We start from the raw sequence: 25,022 nt of genomic DNA, 5'->3' as shown, positions 1-25,022 counted from the left end.
TGTTAGCCCTGCTGACAGTCCGAAATACAATAAAACAAAAAATAGCAATCCTATTTGTTCCAAGAACAGCATGTCCACAGCTCCATCCCCAGGCCACCCTGCACTCTATACTCGATCCACAGCGCAGGGGAAGGCTCTCATGCAACTTTTAGCAGAGATAAATAATAAACAGGCCCTTTTTTATTTTCATTTTTCCATAGAACGTGCAGAAACAGCTATGGAAAGCCATGTGAGATAATGCTGCGGCTGAGAGGTTGCAGGCAGGCTGAATTCAAATCCTTTTAACGTCCACTAAAAGAGTCTATCTGTGGCTTGAGCTAGTCTGAAAAACAACACAATATGACAACGGACGTGATGGAAGATGGACTTTAGTTTCTGGGAAGAGATATAACGGGAAGCACTTTACCCGGTGCGCCTTTTCGCTGTTTTTTTCTTGGCAGTCCCCATCTGTCGCATGCGTTCAGAAGAATGAATTACAGCCAATTAGGATGGCTGGTAGTGTAGCAACTGAGTAGAAGGGTAAACACATTTGTGCACGAAGGTTTGTGATCAGCTGATGTTTTTCATCCAAGAAAAATCTACTTTTCACATTTCATTACCATTACTCATGAAGTGAGTGAATCAGTTGCACACAGCGTGGTGTACATAAGGTCTGACATGTCCCTTAAACACCTGTGCTGAAGGAGGAAAGTTTCTCACATTTAAAATCTCCATCTGCACAAGATTAGTAAGAGCGGTAATGTGTTAGCCCTCAACTGCCCTCTTTGACTTTTTTTTTCTACAAATAACTTGCCATTTTCTCTCTCTTTTTGTGTTCAGAAAAACTGATAAATATGCTCACCATTTTCTAACTGTGAAACACAGTATTTAATCAATATAATGTCATAAAAAAATCCCTGTTTGCATTAAAATGTTTGCTGATTTGGCAACAGATGTTAAAATAATTAATAATTGTGCAATATAAAAACTGTAAAATATTATGTATTTCATTAAGTATTTCACTTAAAAAACGGGTTGCTGTTGGAGATAATATTAGCTATACTTAATATAATCTGGCAGTTTAAGCCCTAACGATGTATGCTTTTATAAATTCATTATAGTTTCTCTATGTAAAATTGTCATCTTTAAAGTACATAACCCTTGTGTATCATAGAAGTAGAAAATACAAATACTTAAATATAGTAATACCACAAAATTGTACTTTACTTGAGTAGATTTCCTGCCACTGCATGCAATGACTATCCATTACATGTCTAATGTTGAGCAGAGTATTTAAATCACATATGATTGAAATATTCTGGTCTGAATTGAGCCTGACATGTTCAGACTCATCGCCCGTCTGTCTGCACACCGACATGTCTGCTGCTCAGGGGCAGAGCGCGATCCGGCCACTGGAGGCCAAGAGAAGCAGCGATGCGGTAAATACTGCAGTGTGTGTGTGTGTGTGTGTGTGTGTGTGTGTGTGTGTGTGTGTGTGTGTGTGTGTGTGTGTGTGTGTGTGTGTGTGTGTGTGTGTGTGTGTGTGTTTGTGGGCTGATCATCCCCAGGCCTGGTTCAGGTAATGTAGCGGAGAGGAGGGTAAGCTGCCCTGACACACGCCTGGATCACAGAGGCTAGCAGCTGCCTCAGGGTACAGTTATGATGCTGTGTGTGTGTGTGTGTGTGTGTGTGTGTGTGTGTGTGTGTGTGTGTGTGTGTGTGTGTGTGTGTGTGTGTGTGTGTGTATGTGTGTGTGTGTGTGTGTGTGTGTGTGTGTGTGTGCATTATGGCAATTTATGTGATTTACCTACATGTCTATATGCATGTCTAAAAACTGGTGGCGTCAATCTTGCTTCATCACACGTTTAAAATACTAGTATTAGTAGTATACATAATAAGTGTGCACTCACATCTGCACATGTTCATTCAAATGCTCAATGATATCTTGTTTCAACAGTTATTTTATCACTTTATTTTTACCCTATTTTCTCTTTATGTTTACCTTTTGTGAATCCTGTTTTTAACTCTGACCCTGTTGCTGCTATAAACGCCTGCATTTCCCCAAGGGGATACATAAAGTTCCATCTTATCTCATCTTATTAACTGGTATATTGGGAGGGAATCAAACAAATACACACATGGTGTTTTTGTAATAAAGAAGTCAAAAAAGCTTTCAACACTTAGCTACAGCATCAACAAAGTCTGTCACAGAGAGCCACCATGATCACCCTCTGAGTGCAAAACAGGATATATACTTGATGGTAGTATCCATACTGTGATCACCCTAATGTGCGCTACACAGGACATATACTTGCATGGTATTATGGTAGCTTGTGCCAATTCCTCAGCTTTCTTTGTCTCACTACCATGCAATTCATTATATAAAAACTAGTTCTTTACAATTTGTTCGTATTATTTTACAATTTTTTTGTATTATTTAAAAAAAAAATTGTATTATTTTACAATTGTTTTGTATTATTTTACAATTTTTTTTGTATTTACTCTATTTTTTTCTGTTTGTCTGTTTCATTGTGTCACACTGTTGGAGGAGCCTGTGATCTAAGATTTTCATCGACATAACTACACTGTAGCTATGTACAAATGACAAATAAAAGCCTTGAACCTTGAACATGAATAAAGTGGGGTCAAACTTTGTAATGTGATAAATGGGCGTAAAAACATTGTTTGCCATGTTTAGGTTTCCATTATTTTTGAGCATTAACGTGTTAATATCGAAAGCCCTACTAAAAACCTGAACTGCGTGTGGATTAAAACAGAATACTTAGATCAGACGTTTCATTTGTCTCTGTACGCTCCAGTGATCAGAAGCCGACCTGCGCTCGCTCAGTAACGGCTTTAACTAAATGGCTAGATGGTTAAACGTGATTAAATGAGAACAGCGTCTGCTCACCTTGACTCTCAGGTAGCCTCGCTCTGACTGTGCTTCATCTCACCCTCACTTCACGCTGACTCAGCATTTATGATTCAACTCATTTGCTGCTGTCAGCATTTCCAGCCTCATAGTGTTTAATAGGGTTAAAGACTATAAGGGGCACATTTCAAAGACTTGTGTGGAAGTTACCCCGGCCTTAAAGAGCAGCGTGTCTGAGGCCAGCCAGCGTGTAAACACTTTTGAACATATCCTCGTTTTTTTTTGCCAAGAGTTAGATGAGAAGATACCACTTTCATGTCTGCAGGGCATACAGTCAGCAGCCAGTAAGCTTAGCATGAGGAATGGGAGCGGGGGAAAGGTCTGAAGTTATTAAAGCCTGCATGAAGAACCTTTATAACTCACATACTACAGGTCTGTCTAAGCTGCAACCTCCAAAACGGTACTGAACATGCATTTAATCAAATGGCACCCCATGGTTGTCGAAACAAGTCCAGTTGTATAAAAGTCTATGAGAAAATGTCCCTACTTCATACTTGATTTATAACCTCAGTACAAATCTAATTGATGAGTTTATTGTCTCAATTTTTAGTTTCAAGTCTTCTTTAATAAAGCATGACGTTCATTTTGTAAATGATGGTCCCATTTTGTGTAAAATCGACATTAAAGTGTTAGGGCAGGACTCCTGATTGACACAGCATTGACGTGTTGTCTTTATTTGGGCTTTCATTTCGTTTTTTGCTTTAACTTTAACCTTTAAGACATGTTTTTAGGTCATGAAAGCTGGTGTTGGTCACCTACAATTGTCTTATCTGCCCTCCCGTGCCACAATTAATTGAAAGAAAATAAGATTGCAAGGGCCAGATTGCCAAAAGAAAGTGTTACTACAACAGGTGGTTATGTGCCAGACCATTTCTTAGATGGCTGCAGTAACATCCCTGTAAATATGCCTCCAAAAGTGAGATATCCAGATTTGCTGATGTACATAAAACTGTTCAATGTTAACTATATCAAATTATACATCAAAGGACAATTATAACAAAGTGAAATATACGTTTCTAGGTCTTGTCTTCCTATTTGGGCCATCCCTTGATGTATATACACCAAGTGCTATTTTAGTTTGACTATATCAGTTTGTTAAAGACACTTTCTTAAAATGTTTCAAAGCCAAACAGTCCCGATGAAGTCTGTAAGGTTTTCTGTTTCTGCAGTGACTTACAGCTTTTAAAGTGAGGTCTACAGCAAGTACTGACAATAACAAGGTTGCACCTAATAATTGTTAACACAAAATATATGGATACGTCTGGCCTGGATCTCTGCTTTTAGGGGATTTTATTTAAAAGGTGACAAAATGATATATACCTGGTTGTATATTTGCTGCACTTACAGCAGCAGGGGTGGGGCAATTTTCTACCAGAACATAATACAAGATGACAGGGGAGCATAATGCTTATTACTGACATGCTGAGTTTGTTTTTCTAAAGAAGTATTATTGATTCCCGGGCGACTAAAAATGTGTGTGAAAGACACTTCAAAAGCCAGCGGTGTGAATCACAATGTGAAGAATGAGGCGGCTGCTTAGACGACAGAAAGATTTAGCTGAAAGGTAGAAATATTGATCAGAGCAACAGGTAATCTACTGCCCACACATCCAACACATGCAGACAGGTACAAGTATCTTTCATAGAACCACAATTACAACCACATACACTGAGAAGGAGTCTATCAGTCAGGGCCGTAAACGCAGCGAGAGCACGGACCTGGCGCTGGGCCTTAAGATGTTAGCAAATCAATTGAGTGACGCATGCACATGAACACACACACACACACACACACACACACACACCGACCCTCCAGCAACATAAAGAAATAAAAAAAGAGAGAGTTTTTATTGGATGCCCAGAAACGGTCGGTGATCAAACTCAAACAGCCAAAAGAGCCACAGTGATTTAGTGGAGCGAAAATCCATTATGGCTCCATCCAAAGGTAATGACTTCTTCAGGCCTCCCAGCTGATTCTCCAGAACAAGAGTGGGAGGGGAACACACACACACACACACACACACACACACACACACACACACACACACACACACACACACACACACACACACCACACACACACACACACACACACACACACACACACACACACACACACACACACACACACACACACACACACACACACACACACACACAACACACACACACACACACACACACACACACACACACACACACACACACACACACACACACATCAAGCTATTGTATAGAACAGCGTGAGGTCCTATAAGAGTCCACACTGACATCACCTCTCTTTGAGGGTGTTTCACCTTCATCACTCAGCCTGGCAGACAGCAGCACCATGTACAATATCCACAGTCTGTACTACAAAGGGAATGATTAGCACTGATATTCAGTTGTTGGATCTCGTGACGTATATTAACTCAAGATTTTTGTTTATGTACTATGTGGACGTTCTTTAAATGCATGTAAGTCGCTTTGGATAAACGCGTCTGACATGTAATGTAAAGTATTTTTGTTTCATGCTACTTTATACTTCTACATTTTGGAAGCCAGTCTTCTATGTTTTACTCCCACAAGTACTTTTACTTTTGGTACCTTAATATATGTGGAAGCCACTACTTTTGTACTTTTACTCTATAGCATTTTGAAGGCAAGACTTTCATTTGTAACAGAGTAATTTAACAACATAGTATTCCTGCTAAGTGTAACATTTGAGTATTTCTTCCACCACTTCTGATTCTAAAGCCTTTTTCTTTGTAAATTGCATGAAGACATGTACGGACCTTATGGAAAGAATAGCAGGGCAGAAACACATTACATGCTCCACCTTACGCTGACCTTTAATGTAAAAAGCCGGAAATAAATCAACGAACGGCTCAACCTGGTGATTTGTTCAACCTTCAAGTAACTCATGAAACTAGTTATTACCTTGAATGAGGCAGCTGAACTCAAATGACTCAGGGAAGAAAAAATGATCTGAGCAGAGAATAAAAAAAGGATGAAATATGCGGCTCGGTCTCTTGACAGAAAATGTTGAGGTGCCCTTGAGCAAAGCGGGCAATCTTAACATATCATACGAAGCAGCGAGCGTTACTCGAGAACCGCGAGTGAAATATCCATGAAATGCAATTTTTTAAAAGACGCCCTACAGTGTCCAAGAGAACGTTGGACCTTGCTATCAAAGAGATGAATTATGCTTTGCAGCGCTCATGCTTAGAGAGAACTGAAACTGCATCTGAAGCACACTTTGTCCAAGAATGAATGAAAATCCTCCAGAAACGCTGCATTAAAACACGCTACAGTACCCCCTCAATGCTGCCACAATATGGTGCATTGTTCATTACTGTATTGTATCAAATGGCACTGGTTGCAAGAAAAGCCTTTTTTCTAGAAGTCTAGGAGAAAAATACACTACTTCTCAGTTGATTAAATACCAAAGTGAACCTTTTACATATGACTTTAAGGTCTCAATCACTAGTCTTCTAAGTACTGTAAAGACTAATAATAATAATAATACATGGGATTTGTATGGCGCTTTCCCTTAAGCTCAAATACGCTTCATACAGCATGATGTGCATTGCTCTGTCTGTAGGGATTTGGCATTGTAACTGGAGGGTCGCCGGTTCAAATCCCAAATAAATAAGGAGTGGACTATATAGGAAAAAAGATTTTGCAGCAGAAACAGGAAGCTAACTGTATGTCAAGAGTTGCGTAAAACAGAATATATGCTCCACACAACCTGTTGCAAAAAAAGCGTATGTGTCTAGAAGTCAATGAGAAAATGACCCTTACTTCTCACAATATTTACTACTGATTTTTAACATTGACCTGATAAATATATTGTCTTGATTGCTTGCTGTCCCATGACTATAGCCTAAACCTGTTTTCCATCAAATGGCTCTCCACTGGTAGCAAATTAATCCTGGTTGTATTGACGTCTATCAAAAAAATGCCTTTTCAACATTTCCCTGATGATTTTCTGGTATGAATCACTAGATGTAGGTATCTTTCACTACACTATGATGTGATCATTGTCCCATTTAAAGTCAAACAGCTGGCTGTAGGGCGTGGCTACCACCTTGTGATTAACAGGTCAATACCAGCAATATGATGCTGTGCTTTAAAAAAGAAAGAAAGCAGATGTACAAATAAGGAAGATCTTTAACACAGATTCTGGTTGATTAAGTTTAACATTGTTTACAAGGTGTTTACATGGTTGTGGTTGGATTTAAAAGAGATCCAACCAATTTGTTGTGTTTAAAACGTAACTGTAATCGGCATAAAACTTTGCTTTACATAAAAAGGAATATGAATGTTAGCATAACGGAGATGCATCATTAGCAAGCAGCTGTGACACCAATTCAATCTTTGACAAGCAAATGGTCAAACTGCCTTCATGTCATGGTGTTTCTCCTCCCTATGATCTCTGTTTCCCAACATCTTGCATTTATTATCTTCTGTTTTCATCATGGTTTGAGACTTTGGCTTCTGTGTGTCGAAGCAGTTTGTTAGCACGGCTTAAATTCACGACTTGCCATTACATGACAAACACGTCTGTAAAGCCTCATTAACTATAAACCTCTGCCTTCATTAGAGCCAGCATTAGGCCAACGGAATAATTGCCTGGCCCTAAATAATCACACAGAGTTCTTTACCGAGGTGAGTTACAAACGCTAATCCTTTAAAGTAGTTAATTAAGGGATGGCAGAGGCTAATGCTGCTTTACACCATGCTTACGGTATGAAATGAGAAACATGCGTAGTTTGTGGTATTGGGCAACACATTCTCACTCCCAACTCGTCCTATAGTGACGTTATGTCAGGATCCCTTGGCGTCTCTTTGTAACGCAGTGGGAAACCCTTTTGCGTCAATTTTCAACTAACAGGGAGTCCCATTGACTTGCATAGAGCTCCCTGAACGTTGGTAATAGACGAGTTGGGATCGCGGCGAAATGCTCTCCGCCGACCCATTCTCACAGCGTTTATCAACCTTTTTCTTACTCAATATCAAGCCACACTTATTGTGTTTACTTCTTTATTTTAATTGTATAATGTCAGACTTTTGTTGCCGTCAGTTAGGGGGAGAGTAGGGGCTCAGAAAACTGAAATCTGTATTGTTTCATCGTTTTTTCCTTCTAATTTTGTATTATTTTCTAAACCACACACTGTTATTTACTCAACAATAAGACACAATTATCCTTGTGTTTATTTATTTGTTTGATTGTATAATGTCGGACTTTTCGGAGTCCGTCAGGACCGAGGGTCGGAGCAGCTCATAACGTCACTATAGGAAGAGTTGGGAGTGAGAATGTGTTGTATTTGGTCAAAGTGACACGAAGGAGAAAAAAGTGACAAATGCTCGAAATTGAAAACTTAGATGTGGTAGGATCAGAGGAATCCATGCACCCTGTTATAAAAAGGGACACAAGGGTGTGTTTTTTGTGAGAAATGCACACACAAACACCACCAAACACGAGCAAATGTCCACTACTCTGCCTGCCAACTGATAAGAGCTGCAGTTGGGTGAACACTTGATCGTGAACCACAGGAACCTGAGCCACTGCCGTCCTCTCCTTTCTTCTCTCTCTCTGTTCCTAGATCAACACCACGACTCCTTTTCACTGATCCACCACGCCAACGCCAGACACACAAGCAAAAACCTGGAGTTGACACAAAATGAAAGCTCAGCATGCACAAAAGCCATGTTAATCCTATTGAATTTCCCAGCATGATCGACAGCGCCTAGTCCGCTAATTAATTCTGGATCCCTTCACATTGCAGACACGGTGAAAGTGTGAGAGAGTATGTACAGTATACAGGCCTAATTTGCATGCACACTGCCCTTTAGTATTGATCCAGCTGTCTATATGCGTGCATGTCTGCAAATGTGTGGCCTTTAGCAGAACTTAACAACATGCAGAAACACAAAACTCCAGTGCAACAATCTGCAGGACCATTGATAACCTGTAGCAAAGAGGAAAACCTTCATTCCTCTTTTTTCAGACGACTTCTCTTGGGTATATGACAAAAGTGAAGTAGTTCTGAACACATGCAGTAAAAAGTACTCCTACAGTGTCTGCATGTGTAGATTTTCAGATGAACAAAGGTTTTGAAGAGAAGATTAGCTGGGGGAATGGATGCTGCACAATGATGCAACTGGCAGAAAGGAGAGACACCAAAGATAGCCGTCTGCCTGTCTGTTGGTGTAGACTTACCTTTCATACCGAATTTGGAGCGCCGGCCGTATTTGTTGATGAGAACAAAAAGGACGAGAAGGAGGACACAAGCGAAGCCCGCCAAACCCACAGCGATGGAAACCTGAGAGAAAAGAAACCGCTGAGTCACTCTGTGTTCACATCATAATCCTCTCCAGACTTCTGATCACCTTAAATACTGCAAATCAGAGTTTAATCCACAAGATTATGACTACTGCTTTCTCCTATATTACAGCAGTCTGGATAGAATAAAAAGTTCACCTGTCTAAGCTGTGATGTGTTCCAGTTGAGGGGTGGTAATTTAAATATGAGCCTCATCTGCAGACAGACTTACCGTCAGAGTGGAAATCAAAGCGCCATTTTAAAACCTGGCTCAACAACATCATTGCAACCAGTTTCCAAATCAGTCAAATGTTCCTAATTTGGATAAATGGGAGTACTTATTCAATTCATGTATTAATGTAACACTGTAAAATTCCCTGCTGTAAAAGAGATCAAATATTTCTAATTCTGATCTTATATCTTAATAAATAATGAAAATAAAGACAATAGTTAGCTTGTTATCATCATCAACAGCATCCGTTCTAATCTTTAATGCATTGTTAGATAATCCTTTGGTTTTGAATCAAATTGAAAAGGAAATAAATTACAACATTCTTAATTTGCTTTATTTGCTTTTTCTCGCTGGTAGAAGTCAAAAGGCCTGAGAAGAAAAGTCTTTATGGACACGTTTGGATGGATGTCTTTATATTGTAGATTGGTTTTGCATGGGGCTGTATTGAAATGTATACTTTATTGTTAAATGATGAAGCTTTTGCCTATCTGTATAGTGTTTGCATTGATTTAAATACATCCAAATGTACACATATCTCTGCCAAACACAGTCACATAACATATACATGAAGGACTGTCTGCCAATAGCGGATAAGACCGGCCCAGTGCACTCTGCCATGCAAAGCCACAGAGATAAAGTGTGAAAGCCAGAAGAGACACAATGTCATGCTACATCTGGTCATGATACAAGACTTTTTTGACAAAAATATCATCTCATCTCTAGATAAAGAAGCTTACTGCAGGGCCTGGGAAGCGTATAGTATAATATAATATAGGAATGGCTGGGGTAAAGAATTTATTGTGGCAGCAGCGTTGACATATTTCTCTGTTTTGTCATCGTCAATCCTCCTTGATCAAGTTTCAATTAAAGGCCTTATTATGCTATTTGGGGTTTTCCCTTTCCTTCAGTGTGTTCTATAGCTGTGTGCATGTTAATGGTCTGCAAAGGCGCTCCAACACATTGTATCTGATAGGCTAAGGGGCGGAACATCTCTAAGCAGTTGACCAATCACAACAGAGCCGGCCAGCTAACCAATCAGAGCAGACTGTGCTCTGGTTTCAGACAGAGGGTGAAAAGAGGTGCTGCAGCACAGGCAGTATGAGAAAAATAAAGAGCTTTTTGAACATTAAAGCATGGAGACATGTCACAGTAGAGACACTACATACAATTGAGCTTCATATGTCCTCTTTAAAACCTTCAGTAAAATTTAAATTTAAATTGCTCTTTTTTGTCATGTCACAGTACAGGTACTATGTAACGAAATTGTTCCTCTCCATCCTAGTGTTAGGAGCAGTGTGCTGCCGTGTCTGGCGCCCGGGGAGCAGTGTAGGGAACGGTGCCTTGCTCAGGGACACCTCGGTAGCACTTGGTCTTGCCGGGACTCGAACTGGTGAACTTCCAGTTGCCAAGCCAAGTCCCTATCGACTTCGCCACCACCGCCCTCGGTATTGTAAGACATCAGTTTTCAGTCTGCAGCAGCCTCTTATTGTGGTTCAGTTTGTTGCTAAAATAATTTCCTTCACACTTAGCGCAGTGCAAAGGGTTAATTTAACCATGTTTATCAAGTTCTACGGTAAGCTGCTTACTTGTTCACAGTCGAAACAGGCCATTATCAGTGTTATTAATCAAGTCAAAATGCCATTAAAAAGCCCATTAACCATAGGCCTGTTTCTGCTGAAGTACAGTGGAATACATTACTGTAGCTTTTCACAAACTGCACAGAATCCCTCGCATTATTCCAGCACCACACACTGCATTAGCGTGTCGCCATCATCATGTCCATACATACGACTTTGAGAAGTGACGTTTACATCGTTTGTCGTGTTGTAGTCTTTGTGCCTCGGCGCTGCATGTCGAACAAACCCCTACGAGTTTGCTCTGACAAATACAGCGCTGTTTAGATTCCTCTGTGAGTCCGGGGGCAACGTCTTTAGCAGCTGTTTCGTCAACATCATTATGAAGAAAACTCACCCCAAATGTGTCTTCATCTGGTCGGCCCGCATCTCCTTCTGACGGCGGCACTGCAACACAAAGACACACAACGCATCAGCTGCTGAGAATAAACCTCTAATGGCTGTGGTGCTGTGGTTTATTCCCACACTGATTCACAGTGAATACGTAGTGAACTCCTATTTTACACTTTTTGTAGGATTTGCTGTGTTTTCTGTGGACTGGAACAACGTTTTATTTCAGTCTACTAATCCAGTGTAGAAGCCGTTTATGCACCTTTTCTCACAGTATTTAAGTGTGAGAAACCTTTACACTGTGTAGCCTTTAAGGACTCGGTTTATTTGCCCTGCTTTTTGTACGTTTGTTCGGTTGTTTGTTTGTTTGTTTGTTAGCAGGTTAACAGAGAACAGTGTGTCTGATTTTCATGTTAGTTGGTGGAAAGCTGTAGCTTCAGCAATGGATGAAATGGAATTAAAGGGTGCACATTGTGTGTGTCTCAAACTAATATTCCACCTGAAAAGATTTAAAAAATATTAGAATATCTTAGCAGTCATTACAACAATTTTGATATCATTTGTTCAGCCTTAGAATAAACAATTTCAGCTCTAAAATGCAAGATGGCTATTGTGTTGCCTCCTCACCAGGATGTAATCCTTATGAACATATCAAAATATAATGAAACTCATTTTGAATCGTTTCCAGCGTTGGGAAGTAGGCCCATCCGAGGAATACATCATGGCCTTGCAGAGGTCTCTAGATTTATGTTCAGTATCTGCACAAAGCCAAATCTCCTTGCTAGTCTAAAATATTCCATTGTGATTTCCATACTCCCGTGTCCTTCATCTCACATAAACTCTTGAAAATAGGAGCACTCGCCCCTCATGTTTTTCTGAGTAGTGAATAAATGTTGAATCTCTCGATGTGGAGAGAAGTCGCCCTCTAGGAAGGAGATTGGCGTAAACCATAAAGGCTTGAGACAATGTGATAAAATGTTGATGAACTGTGCATTTCTATGTGTAGAGGCTGATAAAAGGCTTTTATTTACAAGCATGGACAGCATTAAAAGCACACCTTAGTCCGACACCTGTCAGAAGGTTCCTAATAAAGCATGAAATAGTCTTACTGTTTTATCCTGACTCAAGAATCAAAGTAACAGGAAAGACATTGAGATTGTGTTTGTGCACACATGCATGCTCATGCTTTTACATACACACAGGGAGTAATTCAAATAAGGTGGTGTAGAATTATACAATTATACAAGCAGAAAAACAGGAAAGAAGTTCAAACAGACAAGAGCAGCAAATGTTAAATGAAGTGAAAGTAATTAAAATTGGACATCCACATAAAAAAGTGACATAACCAACATGTTCAGACAGAAGTTGGACCTGCTGGACATGGTTGCAGATCTCTGGTGTAGTAATATTAATGTATCAACATTAAATCAATTAATTAATGTTAAAACGCTACATTTCATTAAACAGAGGTCTGAGGAGTGTAAGGAGGAGAGGACAGAGCCATGACACGAAATGAACTGGTGTCAGGGAAACTCCAGTCTGAGGCCTGCAGCCAGGACATCAGAGAGTAATTGTGGGCAAATTAATGGCCACATGGTAGACTGGCTGCCACTGGCTCAGACACACACATTACACTAAAGTGTGTGAGTGTGTGGGCTCTAACTACCATGGCTGTGTCCCTCCCTCGCAGCCTTCATCCCTCCCTCTGCCCTCCTCTCCCCTCAGCAGTATTAGTATCAGTCAGCCTGTCACTCTCCCCTCTCCGGATGAACTCCCTCACACACCTCCACTTTAATGTTTCTCACTGAACACCTCTTCCTCACCTGCCTCACTCACAAGCTGTGCAGGTGTGCGTGCACATGTCTGGGGAAATAAATAAACCCCATGCCCGCTGCAGAGTCTCCGTCCATCCATCCGTCTCTATCCCGGCTAGTTGGCCACATTATAATGAGCCGCTGATTAGAAAGAATGGCCTCATATGGAGATGGAAGAAGACTGCGATGAAGGTCAGAGATCAGAACAGCCCACTTAGTTTAAGCCGTCAAATGTGAGGCTGCCACAACAGCCTGAGGCCAAACCACACATCACACACAGGAGATTTACGATGCAGAAAGAGAGGCCGTGGCATCTTTCCAGCAATATGACTGCACTTGCCGCTTCACCAACAGAGACACATCAACAGCTAACGGGCAGGGAAACTAGCTTGTTTCCACTGTGGCTGATTAGTTAGAGGCTAGTATTATGCACGCTAAGTTAAGGAAAGAATCCGCATTAAAGAGAATTATTTAAACCGAGGGATTTCCTGGGCACATATACCACATGATTTGCATGATTTAAGAGCAAGGAGTGGTGTTAAGAAAGTAAGTACATTTACTCAAGAAGCACAGTTAACATGATAATACAGCAGATGATTGGGATGAGACATGGCACACACAGGCTCTTCTAGTTTATAATAATGATCTCATCAGATTTTGATAAACAGATGACGATGGCCATCCGAGTGAAGAGAGAGTGACGTGGGTAAATTGTAAATGCACTGTATTATTGGAGCGCTTTATCCAGTCTTTACGACCCCTCAAAGCGCTTTACATATACAAGTCATCATTCACACCTCATTCATACAGTGCAATGTGCCACACTTGGGGTTAGGTATCTTGCACGAGTATACATCAACATGTCAACTAGAGCTAGACTGGAGGAGCTCTGGATCGTCTGCCAAAGACCACCAAAGATCGCCAAAGACCACTAAAGACAGCCAAAGACCATCAAAGACCACTAAAGACAGCCAAAGTCAGCCAAAGACGGCCAAAGACCGCCAAAGTCAGCCAAAGACAGCCAAAGACGGCCAAAGACCGCCAAAGTCAGCCAAAGACAGCCAAAGACAGCCAAAGACCGCCAAAGACCGCCAAAGACAGCCAAAGACAGCCAAAGACAGCCAAAGACCGCCAAAGACCGCCAAAGACAGCCAAAGACCGCCAAAGACAGCCAAAGACCACCAAGGACCGCCAAAGACAGCCAAAGACCACCATAGACTGCAAAAGACCGCCAAAGACCACAATCACCTGCTGGTGTAGACAGTTATTTCCTCTCACTCAGTACGTACACACTAGTTGGCCTTTGGCTGTATTCATTGCCCAGTTACTGAGAGCTACACCAACAGTAACTAACGGAGAAGGGCTTAGGGAAGGTTTGATCAAAGCATAACATCCCAGCTCAAGTTACCAACCAGCAAACTGCAGGTAGTTCAGGTCACCTCACTAAGAGAGTGTGGAGAACTGATGAGGGTGAAGCAGGGCAACACTGAAGCATCATCTGAACCAACAAATCTCTGCCATAAAATAAAAGCCAGTGTCTGGTGGATTTTGGAAACCCTAAGCCCCCATGCTTTACAGATCAGTTTTATTGACTGTGAGATTGCCAGTTTCAGTCTCTCGACAGTCAGAGGTGATTCAAGTGGGGTCATCCATTTGTTCCCAGAGTCTATTTCAGATCAAATTGCAAAAGAACAAAGGCAGATGGATGTTTTTCAAATTCAGCTTGAATGGAAACGTATATTGTCATCAACTGTGAAACTGTCTTTCCTACACATTTGAGGTTGTCTTTGGGGAGTAGACCTATAACATCTTTATCCTAAAGGCTAAAGGGGAATTCAACATATGAACGACATACACTGACGTAGGGAAAAACGTATTTGGGCTTGGGAAATACTGTAAGACCCTGGGAACATAGATACCATCCAAGGTGAATGACTAACGCTGCATATGAATAGCATTAAGTATAAATACTATGATAAACATTTATCCCTATAAAGGTCCAGATGCTCAAACTCTTTTTTTATTGACTGCAACACAAAGTGAAAACATTTCTACATGGTTACCATCTCAGCATGTGTGTGTGTGTGTGTGTGTGTGTGTGTGTGTGTGTGTGTGTGTGTGTGTGTGTGTGTGTGTGTGTGTGTGTGTGTGTGTGTGTGTGTGTGTGTGTGTGTGCTAGCTGACATCAAACAAACAGGTAGTAAAATAACAAAACCAAATGATAGGAGAGGGTTGAATTCCAGAACAGAAGCACTCACCTATTTCCACTACATCTGCAAAAGAGAAGACAAGGAAAGTCACGCTTTGCCAATAAATTGACACAAGGTATTAACCTTGGAATATTGACCATGGGGAGAAATTTGCCAGTCTTTGTGGGTTTATTTCCCCTCCCTGTGCACTCAGAATGAACTGCAAGTGAACAATCTACCTGACTGAACTGTGGATGAACCCTGGCTGCAATCCAGCCGGCAGGGATCACTTCCACAACCTGCCCCCTAGGAGGGAGTTTTAATAAAAACTAAAAGCTCCCAATAGTTTTTTACACCAAGGACTGAACCTGCAATTCATAAAACAGGTAGTTTAAAAGAGAAATTCAACTAGTCAAAGACTTGTTCAGATAATGAGGTTTGTTTGAAAAGGTGGGCCATGCTAACTCTGGTGGGAATCGAGCAGCTACTTGGCAGTATTTCTTCTTTTTCTCCTGTGAATGTAAATCCAGAGGAATGAAAGAGATGTTCCAGCAGTAGAAAATGTGTTAATAGCCCTCGTATAAATGACATTGTACTCTGAAGTAAACTCTCAATTGTGGTGACGGGGACATCAGTGCTGCCAGATGCCAACATTGCATAACTCATTAAACAAAGGCACAGTTAGGAACAGCTACCAGAAAGAAAGGCTCCACTCACCGTCTATATCCGGGGCAAAGAGGAAGCGACCATTCACCGACTTGGTGACCGTTCCCAAACGGTTGCTGGCTTCGAGAGTGTAGTTTCCATTGTTGAGGTGCGTCGGGTTCTTGAAGATCAGACAACCCTCCAGATAGTCCTGGTAGAAGTCCAGCTCAGTGCGGATGTAATCGTTCTCAACAATCTCCTTTTTCTTGTAGAACCAGCGCAGCTTCGGGTGTGGGTAGCCCCGCACCGTGAACTCGATGCAGGTGTCGTGGCGCTTCTCGGGCTCTGCCAGTCTCACGATGAGTGGAGGAACTGCAGGGAAAAAGGAACCAAATCTTTAACTTGAGCTATAGATATATTACTTTTTTTAAGTATGATCTTTTTTATTTATTTGTGACATTGTCAAACACAGAAAGCATACATACATAGACCCTCACGTGTACAATAAAGGGAGTAAAAGAGACCATTCTACCAGGGTCAACAATACCGAAAAAACAAACAAACAAACAAACAGACAACTTGACCTATATTTTATTTGAACTATTCATACCTTACACCGCACTGCAACTTTTATTAATGCGGGAAAGTCTTGAAACAGATTTAAATATCCTAAATTCTGGGAATTGAAAAGAAAAATGGCTTGAAAGCCAAAGATTAATATTCTTATTTAAGGTTTCTTTTATTATCTTTGCTTTGTAATGACTGTTTTTAAATGCCATTTTATAATGTGTTTCAACTGCATTACTTCTTAATGCTCTTAATGTCTTTCATTTTTGTAAAGCACTTTGAATTGCCTTGTGTTGAAAGGTGCTATATAAAGAAACGTGCCTTCCCCAGAATGAGTATTTCATTGACCCAGAAATTGTAAATTTCGTCTCAACTGTTTTGTGTTTTACGTAATTTGAATTTTATAACAAAGACCTTTAGATGTAGAGAAAGTTTCACAACCCCTAGGCTGATTAAAACTGGCCAAAAGTGCACCAAAAAATGCAACAGCGTACTAAACCTAAAACTGCTCAGATGGTTCTGGGGAGCTTGGCATTTAGAAGGCAGGTTTCTTGCCTGGGAGTGGCAATGAGCCTTTTACTGTGTTTTACATATTGCCGCAGTACGTGAGACAGTGAGGGAAACAAACAGAAAGAGGGACTCCTATTGCTCGAGATAGACAGAAGGAATCTCTTCAAATGAACGAGCACAGAGCTTCTCTTTGCTGACGTGCAGCAGCACACCTCTGAATCTACAACACCGCCAAGCTGAAAGGCCATTTATCACTTTAATTCCATCAAATACATTTAATAAACAATTCATGCACCGATTTGTCTGTGCAATGAGTCACTTTTGCAGCTACATCATCAAAACAAAATATTTGGCAGGCAGTATTACCTGACAGACTCGCTGTGTATCTGTTCTACATTCATCCTCTCGCTAGGCTGCAATTTCTATAGGCATGCGAGAGCAATCCTTTTCATTTTCCCTAGATCATGGTCGCATGTGTTGTTATTCATATCCTGCAGCTTCCCTTATGAATACCCTCCTGTAGTTTCATGCAATGTGTTACATAACATGTACTATACATGTTTCCTAATTATAATTTGAATCAGGGATTAGGGCTGAGGTTCATTAACCAATTAAAGATATGCATTTATTTGAGGAATACAGGCACCGAAGAGAGAAGTTGCATGGTTTGGAGACCCCAGGGCAAACGTTTTTTGTGAGACCGATTTTTACACACGCACATACATAAGGACAACCTTTTGTTTGTAGCCTCCAAGCCTCAAATGTCCCATTATATGAAAAACAGTATACCATTTCTGACCTCAGTGGTTGTTACATTTCTTCCTGAGGAGGACATGCAGATTTGAAGCTGATTTAAATGCAATCCACCTAATGAATATAGTGACATTTTAATCAAAGCCACAACCCTCAATGTAGCGTTAGATGCAAAGATTAAGGAGATCACTAAAGTCTGAAGGGCTCATCCTCTGGGTGACATGAATGTCTGCAAAAATGTGGTACCAAAAACATCAGGCAGATGTTCAGATATTTGCTAAATAAGGTAAAACTTTGACACCAAAAAAAGGGTCAGGTAACCACCCAAGTCTTTATGATTCATCCTCTAGGGACCAAGAATGTCTACACAGAAAATAATGACAATCAATGTAACAGATCAAGATATCTCAGTCTTTACTGTGAGATTTAAAGGGCTGTATAAACATCTTTATGTTTAAGAACATGTATTATTAAGAAAGCGTAATCAGACAGTATGGAGATTACTTTTGATTGTGTTCTGCTTTTGTGTTTCTGTAGATCTTTGTAAGCAACTGTGATTGACAGGACATTGCTTTTGATTTTACATTGTTATGGTTATTAGATTTGTTTGTTATTTTGAAATAAGAGTGTCTTCTCCCTGCTCCTTTCCACCATGGGCTACAAAAAGAGTGTACATGTTTTGTTTTAAAATAACTGCCATGTGTAGAATAAACAAATAAAGAAAGTAACGCAGTGTCTGTCTTTTGCAGTACAAACTCCTGACCAAATTGTTGTAGAGCCTTTTTTTAGTTGCTGGTCCATTTGGACAATTTGGGAGTTAAAAACAGAAATAAATCTGATGTGGTGTGACAAGAAATCTTATGAACTAGTTATTTCCTGGCATAAAGCCATCATAATTGTAAAGACTACACTTTATTGACATTATCAAAACCTGGTTATATATATAAAAAGTGTTGTAAATTGTCGTGCAATGGGTAGCTCATGTTTTCATACCAAGATATTGTCCGGTATTAAGATGAATGCAGTATTCAGTTGTGTTTTGGAAGCTGTTATTTCATAAATTACTTTGGTGAAATTGTTCCTGCTAGACAATAGTGACAAAGAAGTCATTCAATTGCACTAAAGGCTAAGGCAAGAGTGTGTGTGAAGCTGCTAGTGTGGGGGTGTTTTTTGCAGAGCTGTGATTGTATGAGCGGGGAAAAAGAAGACTGGATAGAGATGATGGGAAAGAAAGAGCGAGGACGGAGACGACTGGCATGAGGGCGGGATATGGCTGAGCAACAAAAAGACTGGGAGAGAGAGAAAAAGAGGAAATAATGAAATTCTCTTCTTGATGGACAGTTAGGGACGGATCCATTTTCCCCTCAGCGTGGCTGTCACCCAAGTCTCAGTCAATACAATACAGAGTAATTACTGCGCTCCATACTGGTCTGTAACAACATGGTGTCCTTGTGGCGCTTATATGGATGACAAGCTTTGATAACTACATGCCTTTGATCAATGGGAGGCGCTTGTTGTGCAAAGTTATCTCACTCTAACACTGGTTGAATAATGTAAATGCCATGTTCCAATCAGATGTGGCTTGCGTTGACAGGAGAGTATGAGACAGACGCCACATATTCCCTTATGAGTATTTGAACCCGTAATAAGCAGCACACGGATATGTCAAAGTAAAATCACTATGCTAAAAAGCAGGTTGACAAAGGGTTATGGATGACCCTTAAATGAATAAGCCAGCAGATAGCATGTGACAAACTTAACTTCTGTGTTGAACCCGAAAGGACGCAGTTAATTAACTCCGTTGAACTAACCGAATTTGTCCGAGATACATTGTAAGAAAATCTAATCGATGTTCAAATCGGCTATAGTCATCTTAGAAGTTAGCATCCAATTGGTGGCAAAGTCCTGCTTGGCTATATGGAGCTAACAGCTAATGCTAAAATAAGTTTCTTTATGATGCGTTTTAGCTCTATTAAGTATAAATGAGTAAATGTGAAAGTCAGTTGTACCTTTATGATGATGTGTTCAAATGTAATCTTGTAAAGTTAAATCACATTTTTGGCGGGAATAAATACAGTTGTTTAAAGGAGATGTTTCTACAGATACATTTGTTAATATAGATAGGGTATCATGACCTGTCTGACTTTTAAAAAACTAGCTCGAAGCAGTTTATAAGATATAACTATAAACATCAAATGACAATTATTTGAATTGTATGCTTTTTGCAGAAAATTAAACTGTTAGCATTTGTCAATTTATGACAATTTACACTGTCTTCGGGATGGATGAAATCATTATTTGGGATGCTGGCGAAAAGCCTCAGAGGATGAGTTGTCCAATTAGGAAAATGTTGTCCCCCTGTCCATCATTTCTGTTCAACACCATGACTTTACAGTAGGACTAAAGAAGAAGACGTTACGTTGTGTGAGTCCACAACGCTGTGGAGCTGCTTTGTTCCAGGCAGCAGCAGAACAATGGCTCTGCAGAATTTGCATTGTGTTTAATTACAGTTACGCTAAAAAAGGAAACTCATCTTTGAATGCAGAGAATGTTTCTTGACGGCTGGTAATTTCGCTGTCAATCACATTACTCCCTAATCAGAGCAGCAGTTTAAGCTATTTTATGACATTTCCAGAGACAATAGGCTGCGCAGGGGAGGAAATGTAATTACCATCGAAGCATGTGGTGAAAAATTAATAAGTTAATTTGCAGCACCAGCAGAGAGTGACAACAGAATGGAAGAAAATGCCTGGAGACGTACATCCGTACAGTGTCCGTGTAGAGGAAGCCCTGAAGACTAGATGTTGCAAAAGTCAATCTGTCATTTTAGCACGCTCTTTAGCTGCCGTGCTTCAGTGGGGAGGGTTTGAATTGACGACAAGTTCCCCCTGTCCTGCAGCCTGATGCATTGCAAACGCCCATAATAGATTGTGCTCTACAACAGCATGCTTGCTACAAAGAGAAAAACATTTCAGGCACCTTTAATAAAATATTGGCTTTGAACACCGTCCGTCACATTTCTGCTCAAGGCCGATCCACGGGGTAAACTTATCTAACATAAAATGTAGTGTACGAGTGTAAATTATGGTCTGAATATTAAGAGGAACATTCGGATGGTTACCAAATCATTGCTTTACCATAGCTGAGGGGATTTCCCCCCCCCCTTTTTCCGCTGAGATCAAGGCTTTGCTTTCATGTGGGCTGGAGGGTATATTCTTGCTAATTGGCTACATCAACTTCATTAGATTTGTAACTTTGTAACACCTCATAGCATTTTAAATGTACCTGCATAATTTGGCTGTTCGACTTGATAAAGGATATTTTTCCCCCTCTTTTTAAATTATTCTCTTAGACTGTCAGTGTCATCAATACAAGATGTATTTCAGTCGACAACATCAGTCCATCAAAGCTGCCATGAAAGGCATCTTGTGCAATTGAAAGCCAGCGTTGTTGCCTTCTAGCTTCTACCAGATTCATTCTAAATAAGGATTTGTTTAATACATTAATTACAGGATTGGTCACTGCTGTCGGCCTGATAATTTCAAAATTAATCAGAAAACTCAGTGGCAACCGTGACTATTATAATCTACATGTAACATGACTTTTGAAACATAAAGGAGAGCAGAAAAACCCAAACTATTAATATCTCCATACACCCAACACACACACATTTACATAATAATCCAAATATTGGATAATGCGTCAAATTGTTAGAGATTTGAGGTAATTTTAGGTGATTTAGGACTCAATCAATATGCCGCTTACCTGCCATTCATTGAACACAAAATGTTAATTAGAACAGCTGCAAATCCACACAATGAGCACTGTCTTCTACAAAATGACTAGATATTACTAAGCTTGGCAAAAAACATTAAAGAGGACATTTAATTATCATCTGGATTACATTTAAGGATGGTCGGTATGCGATCTAATATAGATAAATGTCCGTTAATTGAGATGTTATACACCTTGTGGTGTTGGAATTGATGATTGATGGAGGCTGTTAGTGAGTACAGATGTTCACACTACATTTATCCCTTGGTTAATCCGCACGGACCACACATTAAATCAACAGCAAACAACATGACAACAGGATCCAGTGGAGTCAATATTATTCTGCCTGTCCTCCACTTTGGTCAAAACCAAAATATCGTTCCTTTTTTCCAGCACCACCACTATGTGTTTTACACAGTATTCGGCATTTAGTGACGGTTTCTTTGATGAATTGCTTTGAATTTACACACATTCAGGTTCTCCTTGAACTGTAATAAAAATAGACCATCATTGTGTCTTCATTTACATTTGTTCAGTACTTTGGTTTTATTTGCTAATCTATAAACATTCCCATTAACCTCGGCTGCCCCATGTGTTTATTACAAAATAAGGAATATCTTAGTATGCTAATGAATTTCCTTAAATTGTTACATTGTAAACAACTTTCTTGCTTGATTTTCATTACTTAAAGATACATTATAGTACTTTAGAAAACATGTAAGACCTTGAGAAGGTGTTTTGCACACCAGTAGTTGAATAACAAAGATATACAAACATTTGAAGAGTACGTTTTTTTTTTGTGTGAATATTTTTACTTAATATTAATGATATCCTCCATGTCTCTCAATTGAGCATTGGCACCAATTATCCTCTTCGCAATGTTCCCTGACGTTGTTAAATATATTTATAATGGAAGAAAATGGATGAACACAATGTTACCTAATTTTGTATTTCCTTTAAATTCAGTGCTTTTGATTGGAGTAAAATGATTCATGTTGTGTTGATATTTACTATATAAGTTGACTGTTAGACTTGCAGAAATCATGTCCATACCAGATTGTAAGATGTTAAACCAAAGTAAAAATAGTATCATACTAAATATTGTATCGGAAGACAAATTGGTATTTAAATGAAGGCAATAAAGTAAACCGAGTACAAGCAGGTAATCTATCTACTTGTAGTGGTATATTTAAAGGTCTCCTATCATGCTATTTTTAGGCAATAGCATAGGTCTCATATTTATACAAATATGTAAAAAACATGTCTGCTCCAAATACCAAAACAGATCCGTTCTAGCCTCATATCCCTCCGTTTCAGCCCCAGTGCTGAAAAAAGAGGGGGGCGGAGCTTATGCCTGCTCATGGGGGACCCGGTAGATTCTCAGCTAAATGCTGCGGTAATGAAACGCCATATCATGTTCAAAACCACATCAAGGATTATTTCTGAAACAGCATGGAGCTCAAATGCTTATTTTCTTGCGGGTTTACCACAAGGTAAGTTCCTTTTTTCATTTCCTGCTTCTTTACACATGCTCTCTCCAGTACAGGTTAGCTCTGAGTGTTAGCGATGCTTGCTAATGTAAACAAAGACCATATTACATCCAAAAGACGTCGGGCATTGTTTCTGATAGCAACGTTTCTGATAGGGCCGTGGGTCCACCATCCGATGACGTAAATGATTACATCATATCGGATGGCAAATCTGGATCAGCTCCGTTGTTCCCCGGTTTTTAGAGATTTGCGCACGGAGGAAAAGAGAGAGGGTTTTGTTTTCTGACACTTTGTGAGTCTCCCGACACACCGGGGACACACATTTATGTATACAAGACGTCAAAAAGTGCATTTTACATGATAGATCCCCTTTAAGATATGTGTTATAAGATATCAGCCATTAGCCATGTGTCCAATTCAAGCTTAAGTGTAGCCTTCACACCCCCCCTCTACCCCCGTTTTATTAGATTCATGTTACTCACATTGCACGTTGAGCTGGATGGAGGAGTTGCTCATTCCCACCACGTTCTCTGCGATGCATGTCAGCTGGAAGTTGTTGTCTTCCCGGCTGATGTTGAACAGAGTCAGGTTGATGGAGTGGATGTTCGGCCAGTACACATTAGACTGAAGAAGGAGAAAGAGACACAGACAGAGAGTCATTGTGAGGGATATAGAGCGCATACCGTTATATTCCTGCGGCTAAACTAATTAAATTACCCCCCAAAAGAAAGTGAATAATATAATCATCTCCTTCTGTTTTACATGTTTTGTTTATGCAGCGCTTTTAGTAAACGCTGCACATGTGTCGTTTAGTTGTTTCTTCATTTGCATGTGTTTTGGCATATTTGTCTTTTTATATTTGCATCTTTTTTTAAACTTCAGCGTGTTTTTCGAAAAGGAAAATGTTTTAGGCATTGGTCGGCCACCATAGAAACATGTGGTTTTTTAACTTCTTGGTGTGAAGCCCATGTCAATTCCCATGTGTAACCCATGGGATTACATGTTAAAGCCATGATGTTGCATGTGAAACCTAAGAAATGACATGTGAAACCTAAGAAATGACATGTGAAACCTAAGAAATGACATGTGAAACCTAAGAAATTACATGTGAAACCTAAGAAATGACATGTGAAACCTATCAAATTACATGTGAAACCTAAGAAATGACACGTGAAACCTAAGAAATGACATGTGGAACCTAAGAAATTACATGTGAAACCTATCAAATTACATGTGAAACCTAAGAAATGACATGTGCAACCTAAGAAATGACATGTGGAACCTAAGAAATGACATGTGCAACCTAAGAAATGACATGTGAAACTTAAGAAATGACATGTGAAACCTATCAAATGACATGTGAAACCTATCAAATGACATGTGAAACCTAAGAAATTACATGTGAAACCTAAGAAATGACATGTGATACCTAAGAAATTACAGGTGAAACCTAAGAAATGACATGTGAAACCTATCAAATGACATGTGAAACCTAAGAAATTACAGGTGAAACCTAAGAAATGACATGTGAAACCTAAGAAATGACAAGTGAAACCTATCAAATGACATGTGAAACCTAAGAAATGACATGTGAAACCTATCAAATTACATGTGAAACTTAAGAAATGACATGTGAAACCTAAGAAATTACAGGTGAAACCTAAGAAATTACATGTGAAACCTATCAAATGACATGTGAAACCTAAGAAATTACAGGTTAAACCTATCAAATGACATGTGAAACCTATCAAATGACATGTGAAACCTAAGAAATGACATGTGAAACCTAAGAAATGACATGTGAAACCTAAGAAATTACAGGTGAAACCTAAGAAATGACATGTTAAACCTATCAAATGACATGTGA

At 39.8% G+C, this 25,022-nt stretch overlaps 1 protein-coding gene across 2 annotated transcripts in view; it reads right to left on the bottom strand.

Annotated features, from left to right (window-relative positions):
• The window catches only part of ntrk3b (neurotrophic tyrosine kinase, receptor, type 3b), a 245,194-nt gene that overhangs the window by 93,740 nt on the left and 126,432 nt on the right, over positions 1-25,022 (bottom strand). For both annotated transcript variants that reach the window (XM_034148840.1, XM_034148839.1), the window contains exons 7-11: positions 23,638-23,779; positions 16,134-16,433; positions 15,486-15,500; positions 11,421-11,470; positions 9,116-9,218 (exon numbers count right to left, since the gene is read on the bottom strand). In XM_034148840.1, the coding sequence (XP_034004731.1) occupies positions 9,116-9,218; positions 11,421-11,470; positions 15,486-15,500; positions 16,134-16,433; positions 23,638-23,779 (610 nt within the window). The remainder of the gene's footprint in view (positions 1-9,115; positions 9,219-11,420; positions 11,471-15,485; positions 15,501-16,133; positions 16,434-23,637; positions 23,780-25,022) is intronic.

This window comes from Trematomus bernacchii, unplaced genomic scaffold (assembly GCF_902827165.1).
Source record: "Trematomus bernacchii unplaced genomic scaffold, fTreBer1.1, whole genome shotgun sequence".
Taxonomy (NCBI): domain Eukaryota; kingdom Metazoa; phylum Chordata; class Actinopteri; order Perciformes; family Nototheniidae; genus Trematomus; species Trematomus bernacchii.
Note: the sequence above shows the minus strand (reverse complement) of the source record. Positions and strands in the feature narration are given on the sequence as shown.